The sequence below is a fragment of the Cnephaeus nilssonii genome (assembly GCF_951640355.1).
Source record: "Cnephaeus nilssonii genome assembly, chromosome: 13".
In the NCBI taxonomy this organism is placed as follows: Eukaryota; Metazoa; Chordata; class Mammalia; order Chiroptera; family Vespertilionidae; genus Cnephaeus; species Cnephaeus nilssonii.
The window spans coordinates 2,988,403-3,014,809 of NC_137084.1; the positions used below are offsets into that span (position 1 = coordinate 2,988,403).

Genomic DNA, 26,407 nt, shown 5'->3' on the forward strand with positions numbered 1-26,407 from the left:
CTCCCTCTGATGACCCTTCCTGACCCTGCCGTCTCCCAGCAGACACAGCGGCTGCGGGGGAGGGAAGGATGGGAAGCCCCTCACCGGCTCTCCGCGGACCGGCGCCTCGGGCTGCGCTCCTCCCGGCCCTGTCTGTCCATCTGTCCACTCTGCCCAGCCTTCACCCGCTGGCTGAGGACGTGGGCTCCACGCCACGCAGGCTGCTCTCGTTTGATTCTGACAAGGTGCAATGATGTCAACGAATTCCTGGCCGGTTCCCGGGAAGCTGCGGTCCTCGGTCCCGCTGAGGCCGGGGGGGGGGGAGGGATTCTGTGGGGCAGGAGGAAGCCAGGTGAACCTCACCCCTCCCTGAGATCACCCCTTTTCCCAAGTGACTGGGGCCAGCTGGAGGCTGTGGGCTATCCTCTACGGGAACAGTGCTATCGGCCCATCTAAGTAGTGAGAGCCATAAATAATAGAGTAGGAAGAGAGCAGACGGGCGAGGCACAGGGTCTGCTGTGGGCTCCAGCCTTCAGTTCTCTCGTAGTTCAGGCCCCTCTTCCTCTCTCGCCGGAGCGAGCGCTGCAGTGGCCCCTGGACTGATGCTGGTGTCTCCGGGGTCTCTGCCCTACGTCCCCTCCCCCTCCCCCAGCCTGCCTCCCGAGATCTGCCCACACCATGGGCCTCCTCGTCCTAGCACATCCCTGCTTTATGCATCCCCCCTCCTCCAGGCTCAAGTCCTCCATCCCTACCAAAGCACGCAAGGCTTTTCCTAATTTGTACCCCGCTCCCAGCTCTCTCAGAACCCCCCTCCGAGCCATTCCTCGCTGTCTTTTCATTCATTCATTCATTCATTCATTCGTGTCTTCAGCCATGGTTTTTCAGGGCCTACTCTGGGTAGTACTGTGCTAGGCTCTGCTGGGAACCCCTCACCCTGGCCCATTCCTACTTCTTGTCCACCCCAAACACCCTGGCTGCCTCTCAGGGCCTGGGGCCTTCTCACACACCCTCTTCTCAGCCTGCGAGCCCCTCCAGGAGCTAGTCCCTGGGTCTCCCTTTCATTTTTAAAAATATATATTTTTTGCCGAAGCCGGTTTGGCTCAGTGGATAGAGCGTCAGCCTGCGGACTGAAGGGTCCCGGGTTCGATTCCGGTCAAGGGCATGTACCTTGGTTGCGGGCACAACCCCAGTGGGGGGTGTGCAGGAGGCAGCTGATCCATGTTTCTCTCTCGTTGATGTTTCTAACTCTCTATCCCTCTCTCTTCCTCTCTGTAAAAAAATCAATAAAATATATTTAAAAAATATATATATTTTTTTATTGATTTTAGAGAGGAAAGAAGAGGGAGAGATAGAAACACCAACGATGAGAGAGAATCATTGGTCAGCTGCCTCCTGCACGCCCCACACTGGGGATCCAGCCGGCAACCCAGGCATGTGGCCTGACCGGGAATCAAACTGTGACCTCCCGGTTCATAGGTCGATGCTCAGCCCCTGAGCCCCGCCGGCCGGGCCCCGCGTCTCCCTTCCAGATCGCATATTTTCCTCTGAGCTCCATGGCCTTCGACTTCTTTTCTTCATTAAAGTTATCTATGTTTTGTGCTGATCCTCCTCCCGCAAAAATGGCAGTCTTGGTTACTGTTTCAGTAAGGAGGCACGGAAGTCAGTGTCCCCCGCACTTGCTTCATCTTCTCATCTTGTGAGCGAGAGGCCTGCCTCTTCCTGCCCGGAGTTTGGGGCTGAAGGAAGGACTCTGGGGACGGAGACCAGCATGACATGACAGGGCGACAGAGGAGGCCAGCCCCTGCGGGAATGGCACGGCAGGGTCCGAGTGGCCCCCCACTGCCCTGTCCCTCACCAGTGGGCCAGAGTGCGTTTCCCTACATCACCCCTGCATCAGGGTGCAACCCAACCAAGTTTGTGCAATGGTTCCTTTCCACTGAGCGTGTTAGGAGTGTGTGTGTGTGGGGGGGGCAGTGTGAGTGATGTCTGGACCCCGCCCAGCTGGCCCTCGGGTATCTAGCCATGTCATCTCTCCTAGGCCTGCCCCTCGGTGTTTGCCTAGAACAAGACGGCCTGGTCACCTCCGAGGGCTGGAGTGAGTGTGCCACCCCCCAGGCACCTGGAAACCATCCCATTGAAATCTGAGGGCCCCTCATTAACTCCGGATTCCCAAGGCCTTACACACACACACACACACACACACCCCTCCCTCCCTTCACCCCGACTTCCCCCTCGTCCTCAGCCAGCCTTCTGCGTCCAGGGCTCCTTGCCAGCCCTTTCCTGGGGGCACTGCGCTAAGCAGCTCCATCTGGCGGGGGGCCGGGGCCCGGCGCTCCACCTTCAGCGCCCCCATCTTTATTTCCTGGCGCCCGGACCGAGCACTACCCAGTGAGCCGCGGGTGGTCCCGTAATGAGTCCGTCTCCCGAGGAGGCTGTGCGCTTCCCGAGCCCAGAGCAAGGACCCTGTCCTGTTCACGGCCGCGTCCCGCTGCCCCGAGGCTGAGCAGCGGTGCCGCGCTCCCTGACTACGGCCGCAGATGACGGGGTTCAGGGTTGTGCTCGCGCCCTCCCGGGAGGCTGGAGGCTGCGGGAAGGCGCCAGTGGGAAGCGCAGACAACGGTGGGAATCCCGATTCCAGGCGCGGGGAGGGGAGTCCCCAGCCGAGCCAGCCCCCGGTGCAGCTCGCCAGCCGGAGGCTCCGCGCTACCAGCCCGGCCGCCCCCCGCCCCTCCCAGGACGGAGCCGTCTTTGTGCAGCATCAGGTGCGAACCGTGCGAGCACGCGCCGTGCGCGCGCGCGCGCGCCCCCTCCCTCCCTCCGCCCCCCAAGCCTGGCTGCGCTCCCGCTCGCCCGCCCGTCCCCTCCGGCAACTCCTCCGGCGCCCCGGGCGAGGGCAGGGGAGGGGGGAGGGGGGACACGTAGCCCGCCTGCGGCAGGGCGGCCCCGGCGGGGCGGGCGGGGGAGCGGGACCGCCGCTGGCCTTCGAAAGATCCTCCTGGGCCAATGGCAGGCGGGGCGGCGCGCGCGGATTGGTGCAGGCGCTCTGCTGATCACTGTGGAAACCGGCGGCGGGGAACGCGGGAGGATGCGGAGCCCGGGGCGGGGGGGACCCCGGGGGCGGGCGGCGGAGGCGGCGAGGCCCTGAGCGCCGGGAGTTTTCACTGGTGGCAAAAGTCCAGCGCGGGCTGGCGGGCGGGGGCCCCGGGGCGCCAGGGATCTTCCGAGGGACACTGGGCAGCGCGCTCCCCGGCAACGTCGAGGAAGTGGGGGGAGGGGCGCGGGGGCGGAGGAGGAGGAGGAGGAGAAGACAAAAGCCGAAGGCGCGGAGGGCCGGGCCGCACTCTCGGGCAGCGGGCGCCGGGAGGCCGCTGGGCGCGGGGCATTCGGGTCTGCAGGCACCATGGGGAAGGGGGGGAACCAGGGCGAGGGGGCCCCCGAGCGCGAGGCGCCCATGCCCACCTTCCGTTGGGAGGAGATTCAGAAGCACAACCTGCGCACCGACAAGTGGCTCGTCATCGACCGCAAGGTCTACAACATCACCCAGTGGTCCAGCCGGCACCCGGGCGGGCACCGGGTCATCGGGCACTACGCGGGGGAGGACGCCACGGTAAGGGTCGGGGCGCTCCCGCCGCCGTTCTCGGCGGGAGCCGGGAGCCATGGTTCCCAGGGCGCCAAACTCCACGGCTGTTGGAGCTTGGGGCGCCCCGGCGGGGGGGGGACGGGGGGAGAAAGTGTGTCCCCGGCGCTCACCTCCTGCTCCGAATCTTTGTCCCGCGGGGCAGAGGGGCCCCCTGCGGTGGGGTCGGATGGGGGGGCCCCGGGCGGGAGGCAGCGCCGCGGGGGGACCGGAGCGGGGAGGACCGTGCAGGATCTGCCTGGCGCACGGGCACCCACGCGCCCGCTTCTTGCGCGGGGTTCGCGGGCACCAGGGGCGCCCCAAAGAGGGCGCTCCAGCGTGGAAGATGGCCGCCCGGCGCCGCGGAGAGGAGCCGGGAAGGAGCCAGGTGGCGGCCCGGGAGCCGTCCTCACTCTCCGGCCGGCCGCGGGGGAGGAGAGCCGGCCTGGCCCGCTGCTGCCTGGAGTCTGGCCCGAGGAGGCCGCCCGGAGCCCTGTGCCCACGCTCAGCCTCCCAGGGCCCGCCTCGCCCCCAGGACCCGCCTTCTTGGGGGGCCAGGGGGGGCTTGGTGAGAAGGAGAGGGACTGCAGTTTGCAGAGCTCAGGTGGAGAGGCCGAGAGCGCGTGGATTCGGCAGCTCCAGGCCGGCTTGGCAACAGGTCCGCCGGCCTCGGGGTTACTCGGGGGCGTTCAACTCAATGGCCCTCTGTTTCCCGGCCGCCAGGGGTGCCCTGCGCTCTGCGCTCGCACAGTCCCTGCCCCAGGAGCTTCCTTCCGTCTACGATCGGACTCGCAGGGCATGAGACGTGAAATGTACTAACTGGGGGTGCAGTTGAATAATGTGACGTGACCAACTGGAGAGTCATTCATTCCCCCCCTCTCCCGCCCTCCACCCCCCCCCCAACATGGGAAGAATGGGAAGGGGACTTGAAGAGGTTAGAAACTGGCTTGGGGTCCGAGGGTTTTGTTTTGAGGCTGTTGAGCAGGTGCTTTGCCCCTTGGGGCATGGACTGGCAGGGTTTGGGGAGCCCCAGGGTTTGGGGAGCGCAGTATTACGGGCCATGCGAGTTTGGGGGGGAACCGACCAGCAGAGAGAGGTCGCACCCCTGCAGCCCTGGATGCACTGTTAGGAGTCCAGCAGGACTCAGGTCCTCAGGAGGCTGAAAGTCACGGGAGTGGGGAGGGGTGTGGGCTGGGAATGGGGGGGATGAGGACAAATATGTGATACCTTAATCAATAAAGAAATTTAAAAAAAAGAAAGTCACGGGAACTTCGGGGACATTCAGGTTCTCAATGGGGCGTTTCCCTGCTTCCGAAGAAGGGACGACCTCAGGGCTCAGCACCTCCTCTTCCGCAGAAAGATGACCCAGAGCAGGGCCGGGCCGAGGGCATCGGGGCCTCCTGCAGGCGTTAGAACGCCCCGGCCCTTCAGAATAGTCAGAATAACAGCTGCTTCGCTGTTACAGCTTACACACCACATTCCTGCCCACCGCCTTCCTGGGATCAGCCCTGTACGCACCTCTGATTTAAAAACCTGCCCAAGCTCCGGTCAGGGAACCCAGCCGGGGTCGCTCCGTTGTTTAGAGCGGTGGTCGCCAAACTCATTAGTCAACAGAGCGGCAAACCGCGGCTCGGGAGCCGCATGTGGCTCGCGAGCCGCAGTTTGCCGACCACTGGGTTAGAGTGTCATCCCAATACACCAAGGTTTTGGGTTCGGTTCCCCAGCCCCTGGGCCTAAACTCGGGACCTGCCATCACTGAGTTCTCCCTCCCTCCCTCCCTCCCTCCCTCCCTCCCTCCCTCCCTCCCTCCCTCCCTTATTTCACCTCGGCTCTCTCTCGCTCTGGTCCTCTGGCACTCTCTGCTCTTCACAAATATATATATTTGATTTCAGAAAGGAAGGGAGAGGGAGAGAGAGAGAGAGAGAGAGAGAGAGAGAGAGAAACATCAATGATGAGAGAGAATCATGGATCGGCTGCCTCCTGCATGCCCCACACTGGGGATCGAGCCCACAACCCGGGCAAGTGCCCTGACCGGGAATCGAACTATATGACCTGGTTTACAGGTGGATGCTCAGCCACTGAGCCACACCCCGACTGGGCTCTGCTCTAGGCTTTGCTGTGGGCAAAAGGAACCCTCATCCGTGCCCCAACGGAGTCTGTTCTGTTCATGCGTAGTCCCACCTCTGCGGAGCTCTCTGCACTGGGGACTTTCGTCACACCTTCACTAAGTGTCTCCAAGGCTCAGAGCTGGGTCCCGGGCGAAGGGTGACTAACGGAGGAATCCACTTTCCCTCCTTCCTCTCCAGCGGGCACTGGAATGGGCATTCTCTGCCTCTCATCCCAGCTCCCTCCACCCCCCTCTTGTCCAGCAAGTTCCTGCCCTGCCCCCTCTTAGAACCCAGAGAGGGAGAGAAGGTGTCAGGACTCGTTCTGCCTCTAACCTGCTCCTATGCTGTCCTCCTGAAGAGGCCGCAGATGGAAAGCGGGCGGCTCTCGCCCTCCTTGCGACAGGGCGACCGGGCGGGAGGTCACAGGAGAGGACACCTCGGTGTGAATTCCTGGGCGGACGCCGCCCTCCCGGGTCTGTGACGCGGGACGGTCATCATCAGGCGCGAGTGGGCTGTGCGTGAGGTCATTGCTCAGACTTGTGAACGCTCAGCGGGTGTGAAGGATCGTTACTGTGTACGTGTTCCCGGCACACACGGAGGGGGGCTCAGGACATAGGAGAAGGGGTGTGAAGAAGGGGTACCCAAGTGTCCCCACTTTTGCCGAAGGAGACACATTTACCGAAATAGAAATTCTCCGGGTTGTGCCTGGAGGGCAGCTCAGCTCCCTCAACTAGGTCCGGGGAGGAGGGGAGACCCCAGGCCCAGCCCAGGGTTCCCCGTCTCTCAGGCAGATTCCCCGTCCTGGTCCCCGCTGTGCCCCATCAGCCCCAGGCTGCCGGTGGGGGGGGCGGGGGGGGTGTGTACTGCTTCCTGGGTAGCCCTGCCCTTCCCAACCCGCAGTGCGTGCCTGTGCCCAGAGCCCGCAGGGACACAGCACTGCCCCCAGCCTCCGCTGCTGGACCCGCCCCGCCTGCACCTCTCTGCTTGGGAAGGAAGTCGGCTCCCTGCCTCCAGCTGGGAACCCGGGGTCCCCCCTCGGCTTCCCTCTCACCACGTGTCCCAGGTCCCGGTTCCCAGGGCCGCTGCCCGCAGCACTGTCTGCCAGGAGGTGGCTCCTCCCGCACTTCTGAGTCCCACGCTCCCCGTGCCCGCTCGGTGCCCCGGGTGCGAAGCTGGATTAGGGACCAGCGTGCCCTACAGAGGAGGGGACCCAGCAGAGACAGCATGGCGGGGTGCCGGGGGCGGGGAGGGGCGGGGAGCTGGCCTGTCCTGCAGGAGTTGGCTGGCCTTGCAGCGGCCATGGCAGAGGCAGGAACTGCCGGCCGGGACGAGTGGCGCGCACATGCCTTCCATTTGGGAGTCGGAGCTCTGGGTCTGGCCTCCTGCAGCCTGGCCTCCTTACCCCTGACATGCCCTCCGGGGGCGGGGGCTGCTGCCCTGTCAGCCTGTGGCTGCTCCTCTCTCCGCTGGGCCCGGCTCTCCCTGGGAGGTCTGTGGCTTCTCCCTGCCGGAGCCTGGTTCCCAAACCCACTTCGGGCGTCCCCGTCTTGCCCGCCGCCGCCTGCTTTGCACCAGCCGGCCCTTCTGTGACGGAGCGGCTGTGGGGAGCCTGCAGTGTGAGCCGCACGGGCGACACTTCGAGGGGAGGCACAGGGAGGGCCCTTCCTCGGGGAGGAGGAAGCTCAGTCTGACCGAGGCCTTCGTGTGACCCGGGGAGGCCTCTCGGCACCGCGGATGGGGCCGGGCCGGGGCCGGGAGCGCGTCTCCCGTCTCTTCTCACCTCTGAAACGGGGCCTGTCCCAGCGTTCGGGAAAGATCGGTGGCTAGCCCCCCACAGCCACCCGTGAGGAAGGGGGAGGGCAGCGTTCCGGGAACACCCGCCGGGCTGTGCGGAACGGCGGGGGAGTCTGAACACGATTGCAGAGTGGGGAGGGCTCCTGGGGCTAGGGGAGCGCGGTGTGGGGTCCTGGGTCCCCATGCTTGCTTGTGGGCCCTCCGGTGAGGCTCTGTGGTAGGCCCTGGGGCTGCCGCAGTGAAGGAGGCAGGCGTGGCCCTCCTGGCGCCGCTGTATCCTGGCGGGAGACGGTAAGAAGTGAGCGCAGACGGCCCACGACGTACGATGGTTTGACGGGATTCTTCCTTCCCGATGCTGCGAACGTGATTGCCTAAGCTGCGTGAGGTGCTCGACACGTTATTATCAGAGAGGCTTTGTGGTGGTGGTTTTGCCCAAAGGTGGGCTCGTGTGTGCTCTGAGCATGAGGAGGGTGGGCCGGGCGGAGCTCCGACCGGTGGGCTCAGTGCAGTGAACGCACTTTCTGCTTTGGGACGTAAGCCTATTGGAGGTCGGGGAGCATCTCTTCAGAACAGAGCCTGTGGTTTTTTAAAAATATATATTTTTATTGATGTCAGGGAGGAAGGGAGAGGGAGGGAGGGAGAGAAACATCCATGATGAGAGAGAATCCTGGATCGGCTGCCTCCTGCACGCCCCCCACTGGGGATCGAGCCTGCAACCCGGGCCTGTGCCCTGACTGGGAATCGAACCGTGACCTCCTTGTTCCTTGGTCGATGCTCAGCCACTGAGCCAGGCCGGCCGGGCTAGAGCCTCGGACCCTGATGGCTGCCCGGGGAAGGTAAGCACGTCTCAGGGAAAGTGTGGGCTGGTGGGTGGCGACGCAGGTGGCGGCTGGGAACAGCCTCTTTGAGGTGCAGCCCAAATGGAGCCGGCCCGGGACACGTGGGCGCAGGACTCCGCAGCGGGGAACAGCCATGCCGAGGCCCTGGTGTGGGACCGAGCTTGCCGGGCTCAATGGCAGTTCCCGCCAGGGACAGCGAGACAGCCCGACCGCGCTCAGCTTACTCAGCTGGCGGGCGGCGTCCGGGGTGTGGGGAGGCACCCCGTGGCAGGGGAACTGGGTTCCATCCTGGCTCTGCCCTGGGGGGCACGGGAGGCCACTGGCCTGAGCTCCGGGGTCTTCGTTGTCAACTGCGCTCTGGCTCCTGCCTGCCACCGCCCCCCTCCCCGGGAGGTGAGGCCCCTGAGCGCATCAGGTCCCCAGGCCAGGCAAGGAGGGCCTGGAGCCACGGCCTGGCCCGGACCTGGTGGGGCGGGGGGAGCTGGGTGGTGGGGGGCACTTGCGGACAGACCCCTGTGCCGAGTCCCTCCTCTGTGGACAGCAGAGGCACCGTTAGCTGTGAGACGAGGCAGGGCCCAGGAGCCGCCTTGTGGTGAGGCCTCCCTGGTCACGTCTCGGAAGCCGTGGTCTGGCGTGCGGGGGACAGTGACGGCGGGGATGGGCCCTGACGGGGAGGCAGCTCTGCTCGCACGCCGCCGCCACCATCGCCTCCGTGGCACCACCCCCGCACCCCGCACCCCGCACCGTGGGGCCTTTCCGGGGCCGGGCACCCGCCGCTGGGAGGGCCCCCCTTTGCAGAGGAGGCTGAGGCTAGGGGGACGGCTGGCCCTGAGTGGGCACGGCTGGTCCGGACCGACCGCAGCCCCTCGCCGCCTGCCGGGGCCCCTGGACGAGCACCGGGCTCCCCTCTGAACATGGACGTCAGGGCCCTGCCGCCTCCCGTGCCGCTCGCAGGGCGAGCTCAGGCCTTTTCACAGGCTCCGCGGCTCCCTCTGCGCCGGCCGCTCTGTGAGTCTGTTCCCGACACAAATAGAACGAAGACCAGGCCGCAGGGCCCGGCAGGGGAGCGGGGGGATGGGAGGAGACTGGCCATGACCCCGGGGACACTGCTGGGGGGTCGGCGAGGGGAAACATTGTCCTGTCTGTCGGCATTTTCCCCGTTTCTCCCGTTTCCCTTGGTTGGAAAAGGTCTGAGCCTGCAGGGGAGTTGGGGGACTGAGTGAACAGGAGGTTCGCGGTGTAGCTTTCGGGAGTGGCTTTCCTTTGGCCGAATCCCAGGAGAGGGAGCTGTGTCGCGCGCCCGTCACCGTCTTTAAGAACGGACCGCCTCGAGCACACCCGCAATGCCCGGGCCAGATGTGGGGAAGCTAATAATTCTGCATGTGACCCGGTGTCCCGTCCGATTCGTGGTTTCTCATTCAGCCCGAAAGCGGCTTGTGAACTGCTGGGTCCTCCCCTCTCCCGCTTCAAATAGAGTCTCAAGTCAAACATTGCAGTTTTTTTAAATTATTATTTTTTAATTGATTTTTAGAGAGAGGGAGGGAGAAACATCAATTTGTTGTTCCACTTACTGATGCATTTGTTGGTTGCTTCTTATATGCGCCAGCCGAGCTACCCAGCCCGGGCAGGCATGCAGTTTTCTGTTATCTCGTTATCACCTCTTTTTGAGTCTCTCTTCATCGAGGCACCCACCGCCGCCGCCCACGCACCGACAGACACACCGCCTCTCGCTCTTTCCTCGCGGCGCTCATTTCCCGCGTGCTTCTCGTGGTGCCGTCGGACGTGGCGCCGGGCGGGTGGAGGTTGTTACCACTGGGACTTCGCGCTGCAGCCCATCGGGGGCCCCGGGGGCGCTCCTCCACGGCGGCTGCCATGTTGGTTGGGAGCTAACCTGTGAACTTACGTGATGTGTGTAGAAAACCCTGGAAGGAAGCATGCTAGCGTACCAGCCACAGTGGCCACCCACTGGGTGGCGTTTTCCTCTTCGTTCTGTCCTTTTTCTAAATTTGGCAAAATTGTGCACATTATTACCTTCTAAGGGGGAAAAGCATTAGAATGCGTAACCTGTGCTCGGTTGTAAAAGCTCCATGGTGGGAAGTAGTGGCAGTAAAGCTCGCCGTGATGCCGCCGCGTCCGTGAACACCCTTCTCACGAGTACGCGTGCTTCTTCAGATGGTGAGAAAGCTCTGTCGGCCGCGCTCGGACCCGAGTCCGCGCTGGTTTCCGGTTTCCCATCGTCTCCCGGCACCTCTTCTCCCGTGTCCTCGCCAGAGGCCGCGTGCGGGGTGTGGGTGGCCCACCCAGCAGAGGAGCCCAAGGCCACGTCCTTCCCGGCCCTGCCCAGCCCGGGGACCGCTCCCTGCATGTCCCGGGGGGGGGCCCTGCCCGGGGGGCGTCCTCGGCGAGCTCAGCGGCCCCTCATCCAGGCAGAGGCCCTGGCGGCCCCTCGGGGGAGCCGGGCGCTGAGGGATCGGCCCTGCCTGGGGCCTGAGGGAGCATTGGGGCCGGTTCGGGGGAGGCACACAGGTTTGCTGGTGAGTCCTGCCCTCCCAAGTAGGGGTGCAGCCTGAGGTTGGGGTCCCCACTCACCGCTCACCCCCTGCTCCCCAGGATGCCTTCCGCGCCTTCCACCGTGACCTTGATTTTGTGCGCAAGTTCATGAAGCCCCTGCTGATCGGCGAGCTGGCGCCCGAGGAGCCCAGCCAGGACCGCGGCAAGAACGTGAGTCGGACAGACCACGGGAGGAGGGGGGTTTGGGGGAGACGAGGACCCCACCCCAGGTGAAGGGTGCTGGTGTGGGGCAGGGAAGCCTTGTGCCAGCCCAGGGGGAGCCACCGCCCAGCCCTGGGGCCATGGAGGACTCGGAGCCCCTGCAGGACCCCTCCCCGCCCAGCCTTGCTGCCAGCCTGGCTGACCCCCCACGTGGAGGAATTCGTTCCCAGCCTCTACCCCCGGGCAGCGGGCCCAGGCTGGGCAGAGGGTGGTCCCCTCCCGTCCGTGTGTCCTCTGGTCAGCCCCACCTCCCTCGAGGCCGCCCTCCTCTCCGACTGACCTCCACGTCCACTGGGCTCCCACCCGGCCATTCCACAGGCCCCCTTCCCGACCCTGCTTCTCTGGCTCCTGCCCTTCCCCCTTCCACTGCTGCGGACGTGGTCGCCAGGATACTCTTCCGAGTCTTCACTTACCTCGCAGGCGCCCAGATCTGGCCTCCCCCCCGGCCCCCCTCCCGTCTGCCTGTCCCAGGCCCTGGGCGAGTCCCTGTGGATACCTCTGCACCTGCTCTCCCCTGCCTCCCTCCCCAGCCCTGGGGGGCAGGGACTTGGTCATGTGTCTCCCCCACCTCCACCTCCACCCCCTCAAGGCCCCACGGGGTACCCAGGCCAAGTGCGCCGTGTCCGGGAGCAGAGACTGCAAGCTTGTGGGGGCGGGGCCAAGCGGACAGAAGATGGAGTGCCCGTGGTCACCTTTCCCGGGGTGCAGGCCAGGGGTTCGGAGCCCACGCGCACTGTGTTCACCCCGCACCGCACCCCCCCTCCCCCAGCGTGGCCGGCACTGCTCTCCCTCTGGCCGGGCACCTCGGGAGCGGGGCCACCGGGGGCGTGTCCGTTAGTGTTGGGTTTAATCGCACTGAGCCCAGCGTCTGACGTGTGAAGATTCCCTTCTTTTTAAAAAAAGATTTTTACTGATTTCAGAGGAAGGGAGAGGGAGAGAGAGAGGAACACCAGTGATGAGAGAGGACCATCGATCGGCCGCCTCCTGCTCGCCCCCCCACCCCCCGGGCATGCATGTGCCCTGACCAGGAATTGAACGGTGACCTCCTGGTTCACAGGTCAACGCTCAACCACTGAGCCGCCCCGCTGGGCCTTCCTTTTTAAGGCGGAAGAGCATTCTGTTGGACGGATGGGCTCGGCTCGTTCAGCCATTCATCCGCCGACGTGTCTGCTCTGTCTGCGCCGTCTGCCCGTTGTGAATGCTGTGCTGGGCGGGGTGGGCACGGGGCGAGCTGTGGAGTTGACGCCTTTCTCTGCCCCTTGGCCGGCTGGGGACGAACGCACGGCCCAGGGCTGGCCCGGCCCGGCAGGTGGTGGCGAGGGTGTGCCCATGCGGCAGGGAGCGCTGACCCCTCCGGTGGCTGAGCGTCCCGTGCCCTCGCTCCGCAGTCCCAGATCACCGAGGACTTCCGAGCGCTGAGGAAGACGGCCGAGGACATGAACCTGTTCAAGAGCAACCACCTCTTCTTCCTCCTCCTCCTGGCCCACATCATCGTCATGGAGAGCCTCGCCTGGTTCACCGTCTTCTACTTCGGCAACGGCTGGATCCCCACCGTCATCACGGCCTTTGTCCTGGCCACCTCGCAGGTGAGGCGTGACCCCCCCCCCCCGCCCCCCGGCGCTGCAGGCCTGGCCCCAGCCCGCGGAGGCCCCCACGTGCCCGCACGCCCCGCTGGGAAAGCACCCGTGGCTCTCCCCGCAGGCCCAGGCCGGCTGGCTGCAGCACGATTACGGCCACCTCTCCGTCTACAAGAAGTCCACGTGGAACCACATCGTCCACAAGTTCATCATCGGTCACTTGAAGGTAAAGGCCGTGGCCCGGTGCAGCCCCGCCGTGCGCTGCCGCTCTGAGACCAGGCCCAGCTGTGAGCGTTCCCCCCCCGACCCCCCGGGACCAGGCCCAGCTGTGAGCGTTCCCCCCCCACCCCCCGGGACCAGGCCCAGCTGTGAGCCTCCCTCCTCCCCCGGGACCAGGCCCAGCTGTGAGCCTCCCCCCTCCCCCCGGGACCAGGCCCAGCTGTGAGCCTCCCCCCTCCCCCCGGGACCAGGCCCAGCTGTGAGCCTCCCCCCTCCCCCCGGGACCAGGCCCAGCTGTGAGCCTCCCCCCTCCCCCCGGGACCAGGCCCAGCTGTGAGCCTCCCCCCTCCCCCCGGGACCAGGCCCAGCTGTGAGCCTCCCCCCTCCCCCCGGGACCAGGCCCAGCTGTGAGCCTCCCCCCACCCCCCGCCCGGACCAGGCCCAGCTGTGAGGCTCCCACCCTCCCCGCTCCGCCCTCCGGAGCCCGACTCCCTATCTCCTTAGAGCCACCAGCCCCGCTGGTTCTGAAGACAGACCTGGCCTCTTGGTCTGTGACTCAGCGACTGGACTGCTCCTTATCTGAGCTGCCCCGTCGCTGTGGGGCGGGTAGAGAAACCGTTTCTCTTGATGAACTGGAGCAATGTGAGCCGTTTACCACATGGAGTTCCTTCTCCTTCTTCCTCCTCCTCTTCCTCCTCCTCCTCCTCCTTCTTTTGTGAAATGTGTCCTCCCTCCCCTGAGGCGTCCTTTGGGTCATTTACCGCCTTTTAGTCATTTTGTTATGAGGAGTCCTGGGTCATGAGCCGTCTCGACGGTCTTGGGGTCAGAAAAGGGGTCTGCAGACAAGGGGGTGTCACGCAGCACGAGGCGCAGCCGAGCCAGCGAGCAGAGCTGTTCACAGCCCAGGAGGCCAGGCGGCTCAGGGCCCTCCAGACTAGGCAGCTCTCAGAGCCCCTCCAGACCAGGCGGCTCAGGGCCCCTCCAGACCAGGCGGCTCAGGGCCCTCCAGACCAGGCGGCTCTCAGAGCCCCTCCAGACCAGGCGGCTCAGGGCCCTCCAGACCAGGCGGCTCAGGGCCCTCCAGACCAGGCGGCTCAGGGCCCCTCCAGACCAGGCGGCCGGCAGTGGCCAGCGTGTGAAACCCCAGCAGGACGTGCCAGGGCCTGTGCTGATTTGATAGCGTTATCTCCTTGGCTTCAGAAATCCGTCCTTGCCGGCTCTCCCCCTGACACACCACCCTCCCCGCCCAGCTGCTCCCTAGGCAAGGCTGTGTCCTGAAGACTCCCACCTCCCCACCCGACACCCTCCCCACCCCGAACCTCCCCACCCCCCACACCCGCACCCTCCCCACCTCCCCTCCCCGCACCCTGGCTTGGGAAGAGCCACATGTCGGGGTTAAGTCTTCCCACTGTGACCCACACGCATCGGGCCCTGCTGCAGGCTCAGGTCTGGCTGGGGGTGAACCACATGGAATTGGTCACCGGTTCTGCAGCGAGCGGCTGGCCTGGCCCTGACCCTGCAGCCGCCGGAGAGCCGTGGTTCCCCAGGGTCTCGGGCGAGGGGGGGTGTGCACAGTGGAGCGCTTTGTCTCATTTGTGCTTTCTGGTGGATACGACGCCCTGGCACGAAAGCAGCGTTTCACGCCCGGCCATGCGGTCCCCACGCGCTCAGCGACGGCGGGCTGTGTCCTGCGGGGCCCCGGGGGCCGCCTGGGTCAGGGAAGACGAGGCCAGGGCGGGCGGCCTGCACGGAGCCCGTCTCAGGAGATGGGATCCTGGATGGCGGGAGGCGGGCCGGCTCGCAGGAGAGGAAGCCAGGTTCTGGCTGCGGGAGCCCGTCCTGCGCGGCCGGGGGGGGGGGGGGGTGTTCCGTGTGGTTCCGTGTGGTGTCCACGCCCCGTGCCCTCTCCCGCAGCCCGTGCCCCCCCCCCCCCCCCCGCGGCCTCTCCCGGAGGCGCTCTGTGGAGACTGTGCCGCAGTCGCACCTGCCAGAGCCCCGGGGTGTCCGGTCGCTCAGGCTGCCGGCAGCGGCAGGCCCGGCCATCCCGCGGCCCCTGGAGCTGGCCGCCCGGCCCCCGTGGCGCAGGCCCTTCCCGGGCCACCGGGGCCAGGACTAGGGTGAGGCCAGTGAGGGAGGCTTTGCTAGGGTGCAAAGTTTAAGGGAACCCCCCAAAATACTCGTCATCGAGGTAACGTTTTAATGCAATCTTTTCTTGAAAAAGCAAAAATAACGCAGAAGAAATTCACAATGAACAAAATGCCAACTTAAAACATTTTTTTAATGTATTGAGAGAGAGAGAGGAGAGAGATGGATTAGTTGTTTCACTTATTGAAGCATTCGCTGGTTTTTGTACGTGCCCTGTCTGGGGATCGAACCTGCAACCTTGGCATATCGGGGCGACCCTCTAACCAACTGAGCGGCCCAGCCGGGCCTCAAAATATCAACATTTTAAAAAATGAAGACCAGGACTGGGCGGAGCCATTGGAACCGGAGGCTGGTCCCCTGGACACACATCCGTCTGCTCTCTCCTCGGCGGTTGATTTCCCCCCTCGGGGCATTAGAATCGTTGACAGATACTTTAGAATTGGGAAGTCTGTGTATTAAAAGCCCCTGCATTAAGTTTAACTATGTTATTTTTTAAAGATATATTTTATTGATTTTTTACAGGGAGGAAGGGAGAGTTAGAAATATCGATCAGCTGCCTCCTGCACACCTCCCACTGGGGATGTGCCCGCAACCAAGGTACATGCCCTTGACTGGAATCGAACCTGGGACCCTTGAGTCCGCAGGCCGACGCTCTATCCACTGAGCCAAACCGGTCAGGGCAACTGTGTTATTTAAACCAAAACAGAATTTACTGTTTCGTGTCGGTTCATTGAAGATCACTGAACATGGTCACGTGGTTGAAGCGTCACACGTGGCGTTTCTCCCGATGGAGACGGATGAGCGGAGGGAGTAGGTTTGGAAAACCTGCTGATGAGGTGGCGTCTGCCAACACCAGGGGCTCATGTGCCCTTTCCCTGGGCCCTGCGATGGCCCGGCCAGCACGGCTGGCTGCGGCCGGGGGGGGGGGGGGGGGCTTCCTGTGGCTTCTGGAACGGCCCACAGTCCCCTCCCCCACCCCACGGCCCCCCCCCCAGGCTCTCCCTCTGTCAGGCCTGGCCCCTCCCCCGCCCCCAGCCTGCAGACCCAGCGCGGTCCTGAGCAGCCTGAGACTTGTCCGGCCCATCGGCCCCATCGGTGTGATGCCCGACACTAGACAAGGGCGCCTCTCCTTCCCCACCTCATCCCGGGCGGCCACTTCTGAACACGGCTGGGCCGCTGTCCCGGGCAGGCAGGGCCTCCTGCGGGGAGGGGGGTGGAGGATAACGAGGGAGGATCGCAGCAAAGGCGCGGCGTGATCCGAAGGTCTCGTCATTGCACCCGAAGCGCGTGCGGGACGGCCCCACCCGGGCCGTGGGCACAGCCCATCTTGCCAGCCTCCCCCGGTGCCCATGCAGCCGGCATCGTGCTCGCTCAGGACCTGCCTGGCGTCTTCATTTCTCTGTCCCAGAGGTTTTCCTTTTCGTTCTTACTGGGAATTTGGTTCCTTTTGTCTGGAGAGACGAATGTGTCCTCGGATCCTTCATCCTCCAAGCGCTCACTCGCTGACTCTGCTCTGATCTGGGGGGCTCAGGCACCTGCGTGTAGCGGCCTGAGGTCCCGCCAAGCCCACCGCCGCTCCTGGCTGGTCCTGCCCACGGAGTCCACAGCATCTCCCTGGCGACACGTGTCCATAGTGACTAGGCCTTTGTAGGCGGCCGGCCCCTGGGCCCAAGCATCGCTGGGCATGGAGCTCACCCTCGGAGTCTGAGTGACGGCTCAGAGCCTGTGGGTCTCGGGGCCGCTGTGGAGGGACGTGCCCTCGGGATGCGTCAGGGGCTTGAGCGGGGAGACGCTCCGTGGCCGGGAAAGAAGTGCGCGTGTGATGCCTCATCTGGACGCTTCGTGTTGGAGCGGGGGCTCCTGCCTGCGCGTGTTCGCGGGAGCCAGTCCGCCCTGCAGCGCCCGGGCCCGGGCCGCCCCCCTCGGGCATAGCGTGTCGGCTGTCGGCGGTCTCCGGCCCACGGCTTCAGGTCCTTGTTTGTTTAAAACCCTTCATTATGATACAATTCACATACGGTCCCCTTCGCCCATTTTAAGTGCACAAGCCAATGGCCCAGCCGGCGTGGCTCAGTGGTTGAGCGTCGACCTCTGAACCAGAAGGTCAGGGTTCGATTTCTGGTCAGGGCACATGCCAGGCTGCGGGTTCCATCCCCGGTGTGGGGTGTGCAGAGGCAGCCGACCCATGATTCCCTCTCATTGATGTTTCTCTCTCTCCCTCCTCTCCCTTCCTCTCTGACATCAATTAAAAATACATATAAAAAGTGACTTAACCATTGACTTAACCATCATCATAGTCAATTTTGGAGGCTCTTCATCACCCCCAAAAGAAACCCCTGCCTCTGAGCCAGCACCTCCCATCTCTCATCTCGTGCACCCAACCCCAGCCCTGGGCAACCACTCTTTCTGTCTCTAGGTTTCTCTCTTCCGGGCATTTCGTAGACATGGGGTCATCCGTGTGGTCCTGTGGGACTGGCATGACGCGTTTCCAAGGGCCGTCCATGCGGTGACGCGTGTTGTTCCTTGTAAGGCCCGGCCGAGCCCATTCCATTGTATGATCGACCACGTCTTACCCACCCACTTGTCGGCTGGTGGATATCCATCCGATGGGCTGTTTCCGCTCCGGGCTCTTGTGAAGAATGCCGCGGGAGCATCCCTGGACACGGCTCTCTGTGGCCACGTGGTTTTTTTGTTTGTTTTGTTTTGTTTTGTTTTGTTTTTAAACATTTTGATTGATGAGAAACATCGCTTTGTTGTTTCATTTATGCATTCATTGGTTGATTCTTTTTTTTTTTAGTATATTTTTTTTATTGATTTCAGAGAGGAAGGGAGAGGGCGAGAGAGGGAGAGAGCTAGAAACATCAATGATGAAATCATTGATTGGCTGCCTGCTGCATGCCCCCTCCTACTGGGGATGGAGCCCACAAGGCACATGCCCTTGACTGGAATCGAACCCGGGGCCCTTCATTCCGCAGGCCGACGCTCCACCCACTGAGCCACACCAGCCAGGGCTGTGGCCATGTTTTCATTCTCGGGTTCCCACCAAGACCACTTCCTGCCCCTGAGACCCCTTCTCCTCACGCCAGGGGCACGGAGCCCCGCAGGGGGTGAGGGCGCGGAGGGCACACCTGGCGGAGGCGTGCGGAGGCCTCGCCATGAGGTGCTGCGCCGCCGTCCTCACCTCCTCGCCACCTTCCTGTTGGGGGACGGGCCTGGGGGTGGGGTGGCTGGACGCCCGCCTTCTTGACTCGGCACTGGCAGGGCGTGTGTAACGGGGAAGTGGGCCCTGAGCCCCGAGGTGCTGGTCCCAGGACCTGGTCCTGAGCAGGGCCCGTGGCCAGCGAGCCCAGCCCCTCCGGCGGACGGCACCCCTCACCCCACCTCCCCCACAGGGTGCCTCCGCCAACTGGTGGAACCATCGCCACTTCCAGCATCACGCCAAGCCCAACATCTTCCAGAAGGACCCGGACGTGAACATGCTGCACGTGTTCGTGCTGGGAGAGTGGCAGCCCATTGAGGTAGGACAGGCGGCCGTGTGGACGGGGCAGGGGGAGAGCGGGAGGCAGCGTGGACGGGTGTGTGTGTGTGTGTGTGTGTATGGGGGGGCGGACGGAGGCACAGTGTGGGTGGGGGCATGTGAACGGGGGGCAGGAAGACACATCCAGGGCTCGAGCTCGGTCCCCAGGGCCCGCTCCGGGAAGGCTGGCGTGGAGTCCCAGGCCTGGGCGCGGAGGGCCTGGGCGGGCGCTGTCCCCCTGTGCCAGCCGCGGGAGGGGCGGATCAGGTCACACGGGGAGTGGAGGTGAGGCCCAGGCCTGACAGCGCCCCCTTTCCCCCGCTCTGCCTCACGGCCTCGTTTGAACATCAGTGCAGTTTTTATTATAAACGTAGGACATGCCCACTATAAGCATTTAAGTGGCACAAAAATATACAAAACGGAAAAGCGCGTCTCCTATTGTCTCCACCGCCCTCTTCCCCAAACGCCATGCGCTGGGGTGGCCCGTGACCGCATGCCGTGTGTCCTCTGTGTGTGAGCGCGCACGCCTGCTCGTATGTCCTCAGTGTGTGAGCACGCACGCCTGCTCGTATGTCCTCTGTGTGTGAGCGCGCACGCCTGCTCGTATGTCCTCAGTGTGTGAGCGCGCACGCCTGCTTGTATGTCCTCTGTGTGTGAGCGCGCACGCCTGCTCGTATGCCCTCTGTGTGTGAGCGCACACGCCTGCTTTTCAGAAGCAAACACCGAGCCGGAGGCTTTGTCTGCAGCTCGCGCCTCGCCCAGCCGGCCTCCGGGAGTCCCAGCCCAGCGGCCCCGCCCGGGGCTGTCCCGGGCTCTGCTCCGTCCCTCTTCCATGATTACTGCCCCCCCTGCTGTTACAATTTTCTTTTAACAAAACCCCCCAATTTATTTAAGCAACGTCCTCTTTTTTTAAAAAAATATATTTTATTGATTTTTTTACAAAAGAGGAAGGGAGAGGGATAGAGAGTTAGAAACACCGATGAGAGAGAAACATCGATCAGCTGCCTCCTGCACACCTCCCACTGGGGATGTGCCTGCAACCAAGGTACATGCCCTTGACCGGAATCGAACCTGGGACCCTTGAGTCCGCAGGCCGACGCTCTATCCACTGAGCCACATCGGTCAGGGCAGCAACGTCCTCCTTTAAGGCATTTTTTAAGAAAGCAAACCCCTCTGTGACGGCCTGTGTTAGGGTTCAGTTTCCCCCCAGAAAGGAAATCGACACCCACTTCGATTGGGGGAAGCCCACCGCTCACGTCAAAGACGGGTCATCCTTGGCTCCGCGAGGTCCCGGGGCGGGTGGGCCTCGCAGCAGAGCCTGGAGCTCCGGGCTGTGCCCCGCGGCGCGGCACCCTCGCTGCCACCGGGAGGAGCGGCCTCCGTCTCCCGGCCGCCACGGCGGATGCCTGCGGCCCGGTCAGCGCAGAGGAAATGAGCCCAAACCCCGTGCTTCCAAGGGGGGTCCCCGGGCCAAAGCCCGCGCTCGAGCGTGTCTTCCAGAAGCGCCCGCTGCTCTGGAGGGTTAGATCGCGGCCTGACTGGCTGGGCCTCCGGGGACAGGGGCCGCCCTTGCTGAGGGGCCTGCCTGTTGTGGAGCCGCCGGCCGTGCTGACAGCGCTGGGCCCCCAACGAGACCCACGTCCCCAGCAGTGCTGGCAGGGAGGGCTTTCCCCCCGCCCGGCGGCCGTCAGACCTCTTCGGCGGCTCCTCCTTGCAGACACCTCTCCAGGGCCGCTGGTGGGCAGGGCGGGCGGAGGTTTGGGGGTCGGGGAGCCCAGGGCCACCGGTAGGCAGGGCGGGCGGAGGTTTGGGGTCGGGGAGCCCAGGGCCACCGGTGGGCAGGGCGGGCGGAGGTTTGGGGTCGGGGAGCCCAGTTGCCGGTAGCATTTGAACAGCCACGTGCTCCGTGCAATCCTCCCCTCTCACGTGTGGGGGACAGGGCGGCTGTGTCTGGGTTCCTGGCTGAGCTGTGCCCTGGAAAGGACTCGGGGCCTGATAGGTTGTCCTCTGCCAGACCCACCCCCACCCCAGGCCGCCCTTATCTCCAGGCCATAAACCAGCCGGCCAGCCGGCGCTCCAAAGGGCCGCCCGCAGGCAGCAGGCGCCTTCCTGCCTTCTGGTCTTTATGACTTCCAGGAGAACGTTTTTGGTTGATTTTCGCAAGACCCCCCCCCGCCCGCCCCCCCCAAGGTCCTTTCATTTCTTTGATGTGTAGACCGCTCTTCAGACATCCTGCTTCCAGGGGTTGCAGTTTCGCTTCTGGATGTTTCGCTTCTGCCCAATGGGTTTGGGCTGAGTTGATGTCCTGCCTTCACATCTCTCCCCAGCTCCCCGCAGTGGGGTGCACTGCTCGGCCCGTCCCTGCAGCACGGGGCGCTCCTGAGCCCGGCGCCGGGCTGGGCAGTCTGTCCTTGCGCGGACCCCGTCTGGGTGACTGGGCACCCAGTAACTCACTGGAGGGGGCCGCCTTCCCTCTTCTAGAAAGAATCTGTACTTTTATTTAAAAAAAAAATATATTTTATTGATTTTTTACAGAGAGGAAGGGAGAGGGAGAGTTAGAAACATCGACCAGCTGCCTCCTGCACACCCCCCACTGGGGATGTGCCCGCAACCAAGGTACATGCCCTTGACCGGAATCGAACCCGGGACCCCTGAGTCCGCAGGCCGACGCTCTATCCACTGAGCCAAACCGGTTTCGGCAGAATCTACTTTTAGCCCTTGCTGGTTTTCTCAGTGGATAGAGCGTCGGCCTACAGACTGAAGGGTCCCGGGTTCGATTCCGGTCAAGGGCACATGCCCAGGTTGCGGGCTTGATCCCCAGGGTGGGGCGTGCAGGAGGCAGCCGATCCATGATTCTCCCTCATCATTGATGTTTCTCTCTCCCTCTCCCTTCCTCTCTGAAATCAGTAAAAACATTTATTTTATTTTCTAAAGAAAGAAAAGAGTGAAAACGCAGCCCCGTCCTTTCTACTGGCTCCCGCTCTGTGTTTGCGTTGGGTTTATGAGCTCCTGAGCGCCCAGAGCAGAATGAAACAGCCGTGATCTCCGGCGGCCTGACGTTGCTCATCCTCGTTCTGGGCCACGTCCGCGGGGCCATTGTTTCCGCCTCCCTGCCCAGACCCTCCTCCACCCGCCTGGGCGCCCCCCGCCCCCCACTGACCCTCGCTTCCTGGGTCAGGCAGCCCCTGGTGCGGCCAGTCCTCCCTGGGAGTGGCCGGGGCCTCCTGTGGGGCCACAGCTGGGGTTTGGGGTCTTGCTGCTCTGCGCATGCCCAGGGGGGGGGGCTGTTGCTCATTCTCTGTGGGAGTTCGCAGGTTCCCAGAGGCGGGTGCTGGACTTTGCAACAGCTCCCCTCCCCCACTCCTGGGCAGACAAGGAAGGCCCTTGTCCTCCTCAGACATTTTGTTCCGACGCTGAAAAGTCCCCTGTACATGCCCCTGGCACCCGAGCCTGGCCTCGTGGTCCGCGGAGAGGCTGGGCGCGGGAGGGCCAGCGGCCGGGCAAAGGGCGGAGGAACTCCGGGAAGCCAGGCCACCCGCGGGCAGTGCCCCCTCCCCGTGCCCCTGGCCCGCGTCCCCGGTCAGCCTCCGCCTGGGAATGCGGCAGAGAGAGCCCTGTGCGCCACCATCTCCTTCCTGGGGTCTGGACACGGGGCGGGGGGGGGGGGCACCCGTACCTCCCTGGGTGAAAGCACCCTCTGTCCCCCTGCGTCTCCCCTCCGACGGCCCCACCCCCCGAAGCCCTCTCCCTGTGCGGTGAGGGCTGTCCTGGAGGAGAGGGGTGTGGGGGCCCAGTGGGGAGGGCGGCGTGCCCACCGAGCAAGTCCAGGGCCCGGCCCTGAGCGGAGCGCAGCGTGCAGGTCATCACTTCATCCTTGCTTAACCCTGAGGCAGGAGCGCTCCACAAACCCATTTTATAGGTGGAACAACGAAGGCTAGAGATGGAGTAACTCGCGCCAGGTCACAGCTAGAAAAAGCGCCAGCAACCAAACACATGCGTCTGCTCTACGCCAGGGCTCTGGGTCCCGCGGGGCCTTGCCCGGGGCCACCACCTAGTGGACATGAAGGGAAATGTGTTTGCTGGATCACCCCAGCTTTCGTGTGTGTGTGTGTGTGTGTGTGTGTGTGTGTGTGTGTGTGTGTGTGTTTAATGTATTATTTGATTTCAGAGAGGAAGGGAGAGGGGGAGGGAGAGAGAGAGAGAGAGATTGACGATGAGAGAGAATCCCTGATCAGCTGCCTCCTGCACGCCCCCCACTGGGGACCGAGCCTGTTCTGTGGGTCCTATGCCTCCCAGGCCCCTGGGCAGCTGCATGTCCCCCTTCCTTGAATGGCCAGGTGCGGGCCCCTCCACCCACCTCTGAGACCTCCCTGGCCTGAATGACAGTGTTGGAGCAAATGGGCACGCCTTCTGGGTGTGAGGGGGGCCCTGTGGGAGCCCAGGAGGCCACACGGAGCCGAGGGGCTGACGCGCCCCGGGCGCTGGGACACGGCCCTGGCGCCAGGAGGCGAGGCCTGGGACAGCCGGGCTCTGTTCCCGTCGGGGCCCTCCGTGCAGGAGCCCACAGACTCCCTGTGGTTTTGAGAGTCACTGTCCTCTGTCCTCACCTGGGAGCCAGGGGCGTTGGCCTGACAGCACCCGGCGTCTCTCCCCGCCCCCCCCCCGCCCCCCGGTGCTCTGATGTCCCGCAGGAAGTGGGAATGGACTCATTGGAGAGGCGGCTCGGGCCCTCGGGCCCAGGGGAGGGTTGCCCAGGAGCAGTGTCCCGGGGCCAGCACCTGGCACATCGGTGTGAGAGCGAGACATCGACGGGCTGCCCCCTGCACCGCCCCTCCCAGGGGTCCAGCCTGCAGCCAGGCATGTGTCCTGACGGGGAATTGAACCAGCGACATTTTTAATCCTCATCCGAGGATATTTTCCCATTAATTTTTAGGGAGAGTGGAAGAGAGAGGGAGAGACAGAGAAACATTGATGTGAGAGAAACACATCGACTGGTTGCCTCCTGCACGACCCCAATCAGGGCCCAGGCCGGGGAGGAGCCTGCAACCGAGGTACATGCCCTTGACCGGAATCGAACCCGGGACCCGCTGGTCCCCAGGCCGACGCTCTACCCACGGAGCCACACTGTCTAGGGCTGAATCAGCACCATTTGGTGCCTGGGACAACTCTCAACCAACTGAGCCACCCTGACCAGGGCTCATTGGCTTTTACTTTTTTAATATATTTTTATTGACTTCAGAGAGGAAGGGAGAGAGAGAGAGAGAAGCATCAATGATGAGAGAGAATCGTGGATCGGCTGCCTCCTGCACGCCCCACACTGGGGATTGAACCCGCAACCCGGGCATGTGCCCTGACCGGGAGTCAAACTGGTGCCTCCTGGTTCCTAGGTCGACCTTCAACCCCTAAGCCACACCGGCCAGGCTCATTGGTTTGTTTTTTAACCACCAGTGATATGGATGCTAAATGGGGCTCGGGCTGAGTGACCTGGGAGGGTCTCGCCCTGGCCTGGCTCCCCCCACAGACCCAGCCTGACAGGCAGAGCAGGTGCACTCTGCACGCAGCACCTGCGGTCTCGGCCTCCACGCAGCAGGGTGGCTGGTGCCCAGGGGCCGAGCTTTAGGATTAAAGGGCCGCGGGGACCCTGTGGGGCCGTGGCTCTCCCACTGGCTGGCGCTCAGAGGGGCCCGAGCAGCTTTGTGCAGCGAGGATGCCCAGCCCTCCTCCAGGGGCGGGCTCCCGTGGGGACGGCGCTGGGCCTGGGAGCAGTGCTTGGCTTTGAAATTGCGGGAGGCTTTCTCATCAATGTCTCTAACTCTCTATCCCTCTCCCTTCCTCTCTGTAAAAAATCAATAAAATATATTTTAAAAAAACGAAATTGCGGGAGGCTCCGAGGAGGCGGATGCTCCCAGCCCCACGGGGAAATCCCCAGGCCCCGCCTGGTTCCAGCAGCCGCTCACCTGGCCCCGGGGAGCTCCCAGGAGGGCTGGCGCGTTCTCCCTCCCAGCGGGTGGAGCCCGGGACGCCCTGTGGGGCTGTGCCTGTGCGCTGTGGGGTGTGCATTCACCACCCACAGCTCCTTAGTGACTGTCTCGGGGCGCCGAGTCAGCGCTCTCAGTGCGGATCCCTGCGGCCCACCCCCTGTGGCCGTGGGCAGGGACCCGACCCTGAGCCTCCGCTTGGGAAGGGCCGGCTCCCGGCTCCCAGCTCCCGGCTCCCGGCTCCCGGGCTGGCGTGGAGCGGGAGCTGAGGCTGCGCGCAGGGGACGCACTGAGCCGGCTGAGGACGTGCTGGCGCGGTTAGCCCAGGGTCAGGCGAGCAGCTGGAGGGGCAGAGTGACAGGCGAGGGACAGGGGCCCCTGAGCCGGAGGGACAGTGGTGGCTGCAGAGCGGGTGGGGAGGGGCACGGGAGGCGGGGCCCCGGGTGCGGGTGCCGGCACTCACGGCCTCTCCTCTGTCTCCCTCTCTCTCTCCTCTGTCTCTCTCCTCTCTCTCTCTGTCTCTCTCCTCTGTCTCTGTCTCCCTCTCTCTCCTCAGTACGGCAAGAAGAAGCTGAAATACCTGCCCTACAACCACCAGCACGAGTACTTCTTCCTGAGTGAGTGCGGGCGCCGTAGCCTCACCCCCTACCCCTCACCCCTCACCCCTCACCCCTCACCCTCTGTCCTTCTCCCACCGACAGCCTTTGCAGACTCAGAAAGTGACGCTGACCCCGTAGGAAAGGGCCCACAGCAGCCGCCCCTGAGAGCCCTCCTGGGCCCTCGGACAGACGGCCCCAAGGCCAGCAGGGCCCTTGCTCCTGATCCCGGGTGGGGGTGGAGGTGCTGTCTGCTCCCGGCCGCCTCAGCGTGAGCTGCAGGCCTGTGTGCTGGCCGCGCCCCTCCTGCTCTTCCAGCCGGGACAGGGGACAGGACGGGGGCAGGATGGGGACAGGGCAGGTCAGGGGACAGGACAGGACGGGGGCGGGACGGGGGGCAGGACGGGGGCAGGGCGGGACGGGGGACAGGACAGGACGGGGACAGGATAGGACGGGGGACAGGACAGGACGGGGACAGGATAGGACGGGGACAGGACGGGGGCAGGGCGGCCCTGGAGGGACAGGACGGGATGGAGGCAGGATGGGACAGGAACAGGACGGGGGCAGGGCGGGGGGCAGGACGGGACGGGGACAGGACGGGACGGGGGCAGGACGGGACGGGGGCAGGACAGGGGCAGGACGGGACGGGGACAGGATGGAGGCAGGACGGGATGGGGACCAAATGGGACGGGGGACAGGACGGGACGGGGGCAGGGCGGGACAGGGACAGGATGGAGACAGGGCGGCCCAGGAGGGACAGGACGGGGACAGGACGGGATGGGGACAGGACGGGATGGGGACCAAATGGGGCGGGGGCAGGACGGGACGGGGACAGGACGGGGGCAGGACGGGATGGGGGACAGGACGGGACAGGGGCAGGACGGGATGGGGACAGGACGGGACAGGGGCAGGACGGGATGGGGGACAGGACAGGGGCAGGACGGGATGGGGACAGGACAGGGGCAGGACGGGACGGGGACAGGATGGAGGCAGGGCGGGATGGGGACCAAATGGGGCGGGGACAGGGCGGGGGCAGGGCGGCCCAGGAGGGACAGGACGCTCTGAGCACCTCTGTGCCCCTCCCCGCAGTCGGGCCGCCGCTGCTCATCCCCATGTACTTCCAATACCAGATCATCATGACCATGATCGTCCGCAAAGACTGGGTGGTGAGTCGAAGGGCGTCGTGAGCCGGGGCGCGCGGAGGGGGTCTGGGCGGTGGACCCGGGGCCTGCCCTGTGCCCTCCTGCCTCTGTGGGCCCAGGCGGTTCCC

The 26,407-nt window shown here is 64.4% G+C and overlaps 1 protein-coding gene across 1 annotated transcript in view; it reads left to right on the forward strand.

Moving 5' to 3' along the window:
* Window positions 1–3,290: 3,290 nt before the first annotated feature.
* Window positions 3,291–26,407, forward strand: part of FADS2 (fatty acid desaturase 2) — a 29,582-nt gene continuing 6,465 nt past the window's right edge. Inside the window, exons 1-7 of the mRNA XM_079787493.1 lie at window positions 3,291–3,586; window positions 10,947–11,057; window positions 12,497–12,694; window positions 12,810–12,911; window positions 18,439–18,564; window positions 25,098–25,158; window positions 26,227–26,303. Coding sequence (XP_079643619.1) covers window positions 3,380–3,586; window positions 10,947–11,057; window positions 12,497–12,694; window positions 12,810–12,911; window positions 18,439–18,564; window positions 25,098–25,158; window positions 26,227–26,303 — 882 coding nt within the window. The 5' untranslated portion in view covers window positions 3,291–3,379. The remainder of the gene's footprint in view (window positions 3,587–10,946; window positions 11,058–12,496; window positions 12,695–12,809; window positions 12,912–18,438; window positions 18,565–25,097; window positions 25,159–26,226; window positions 26,304–26,407) is intronic.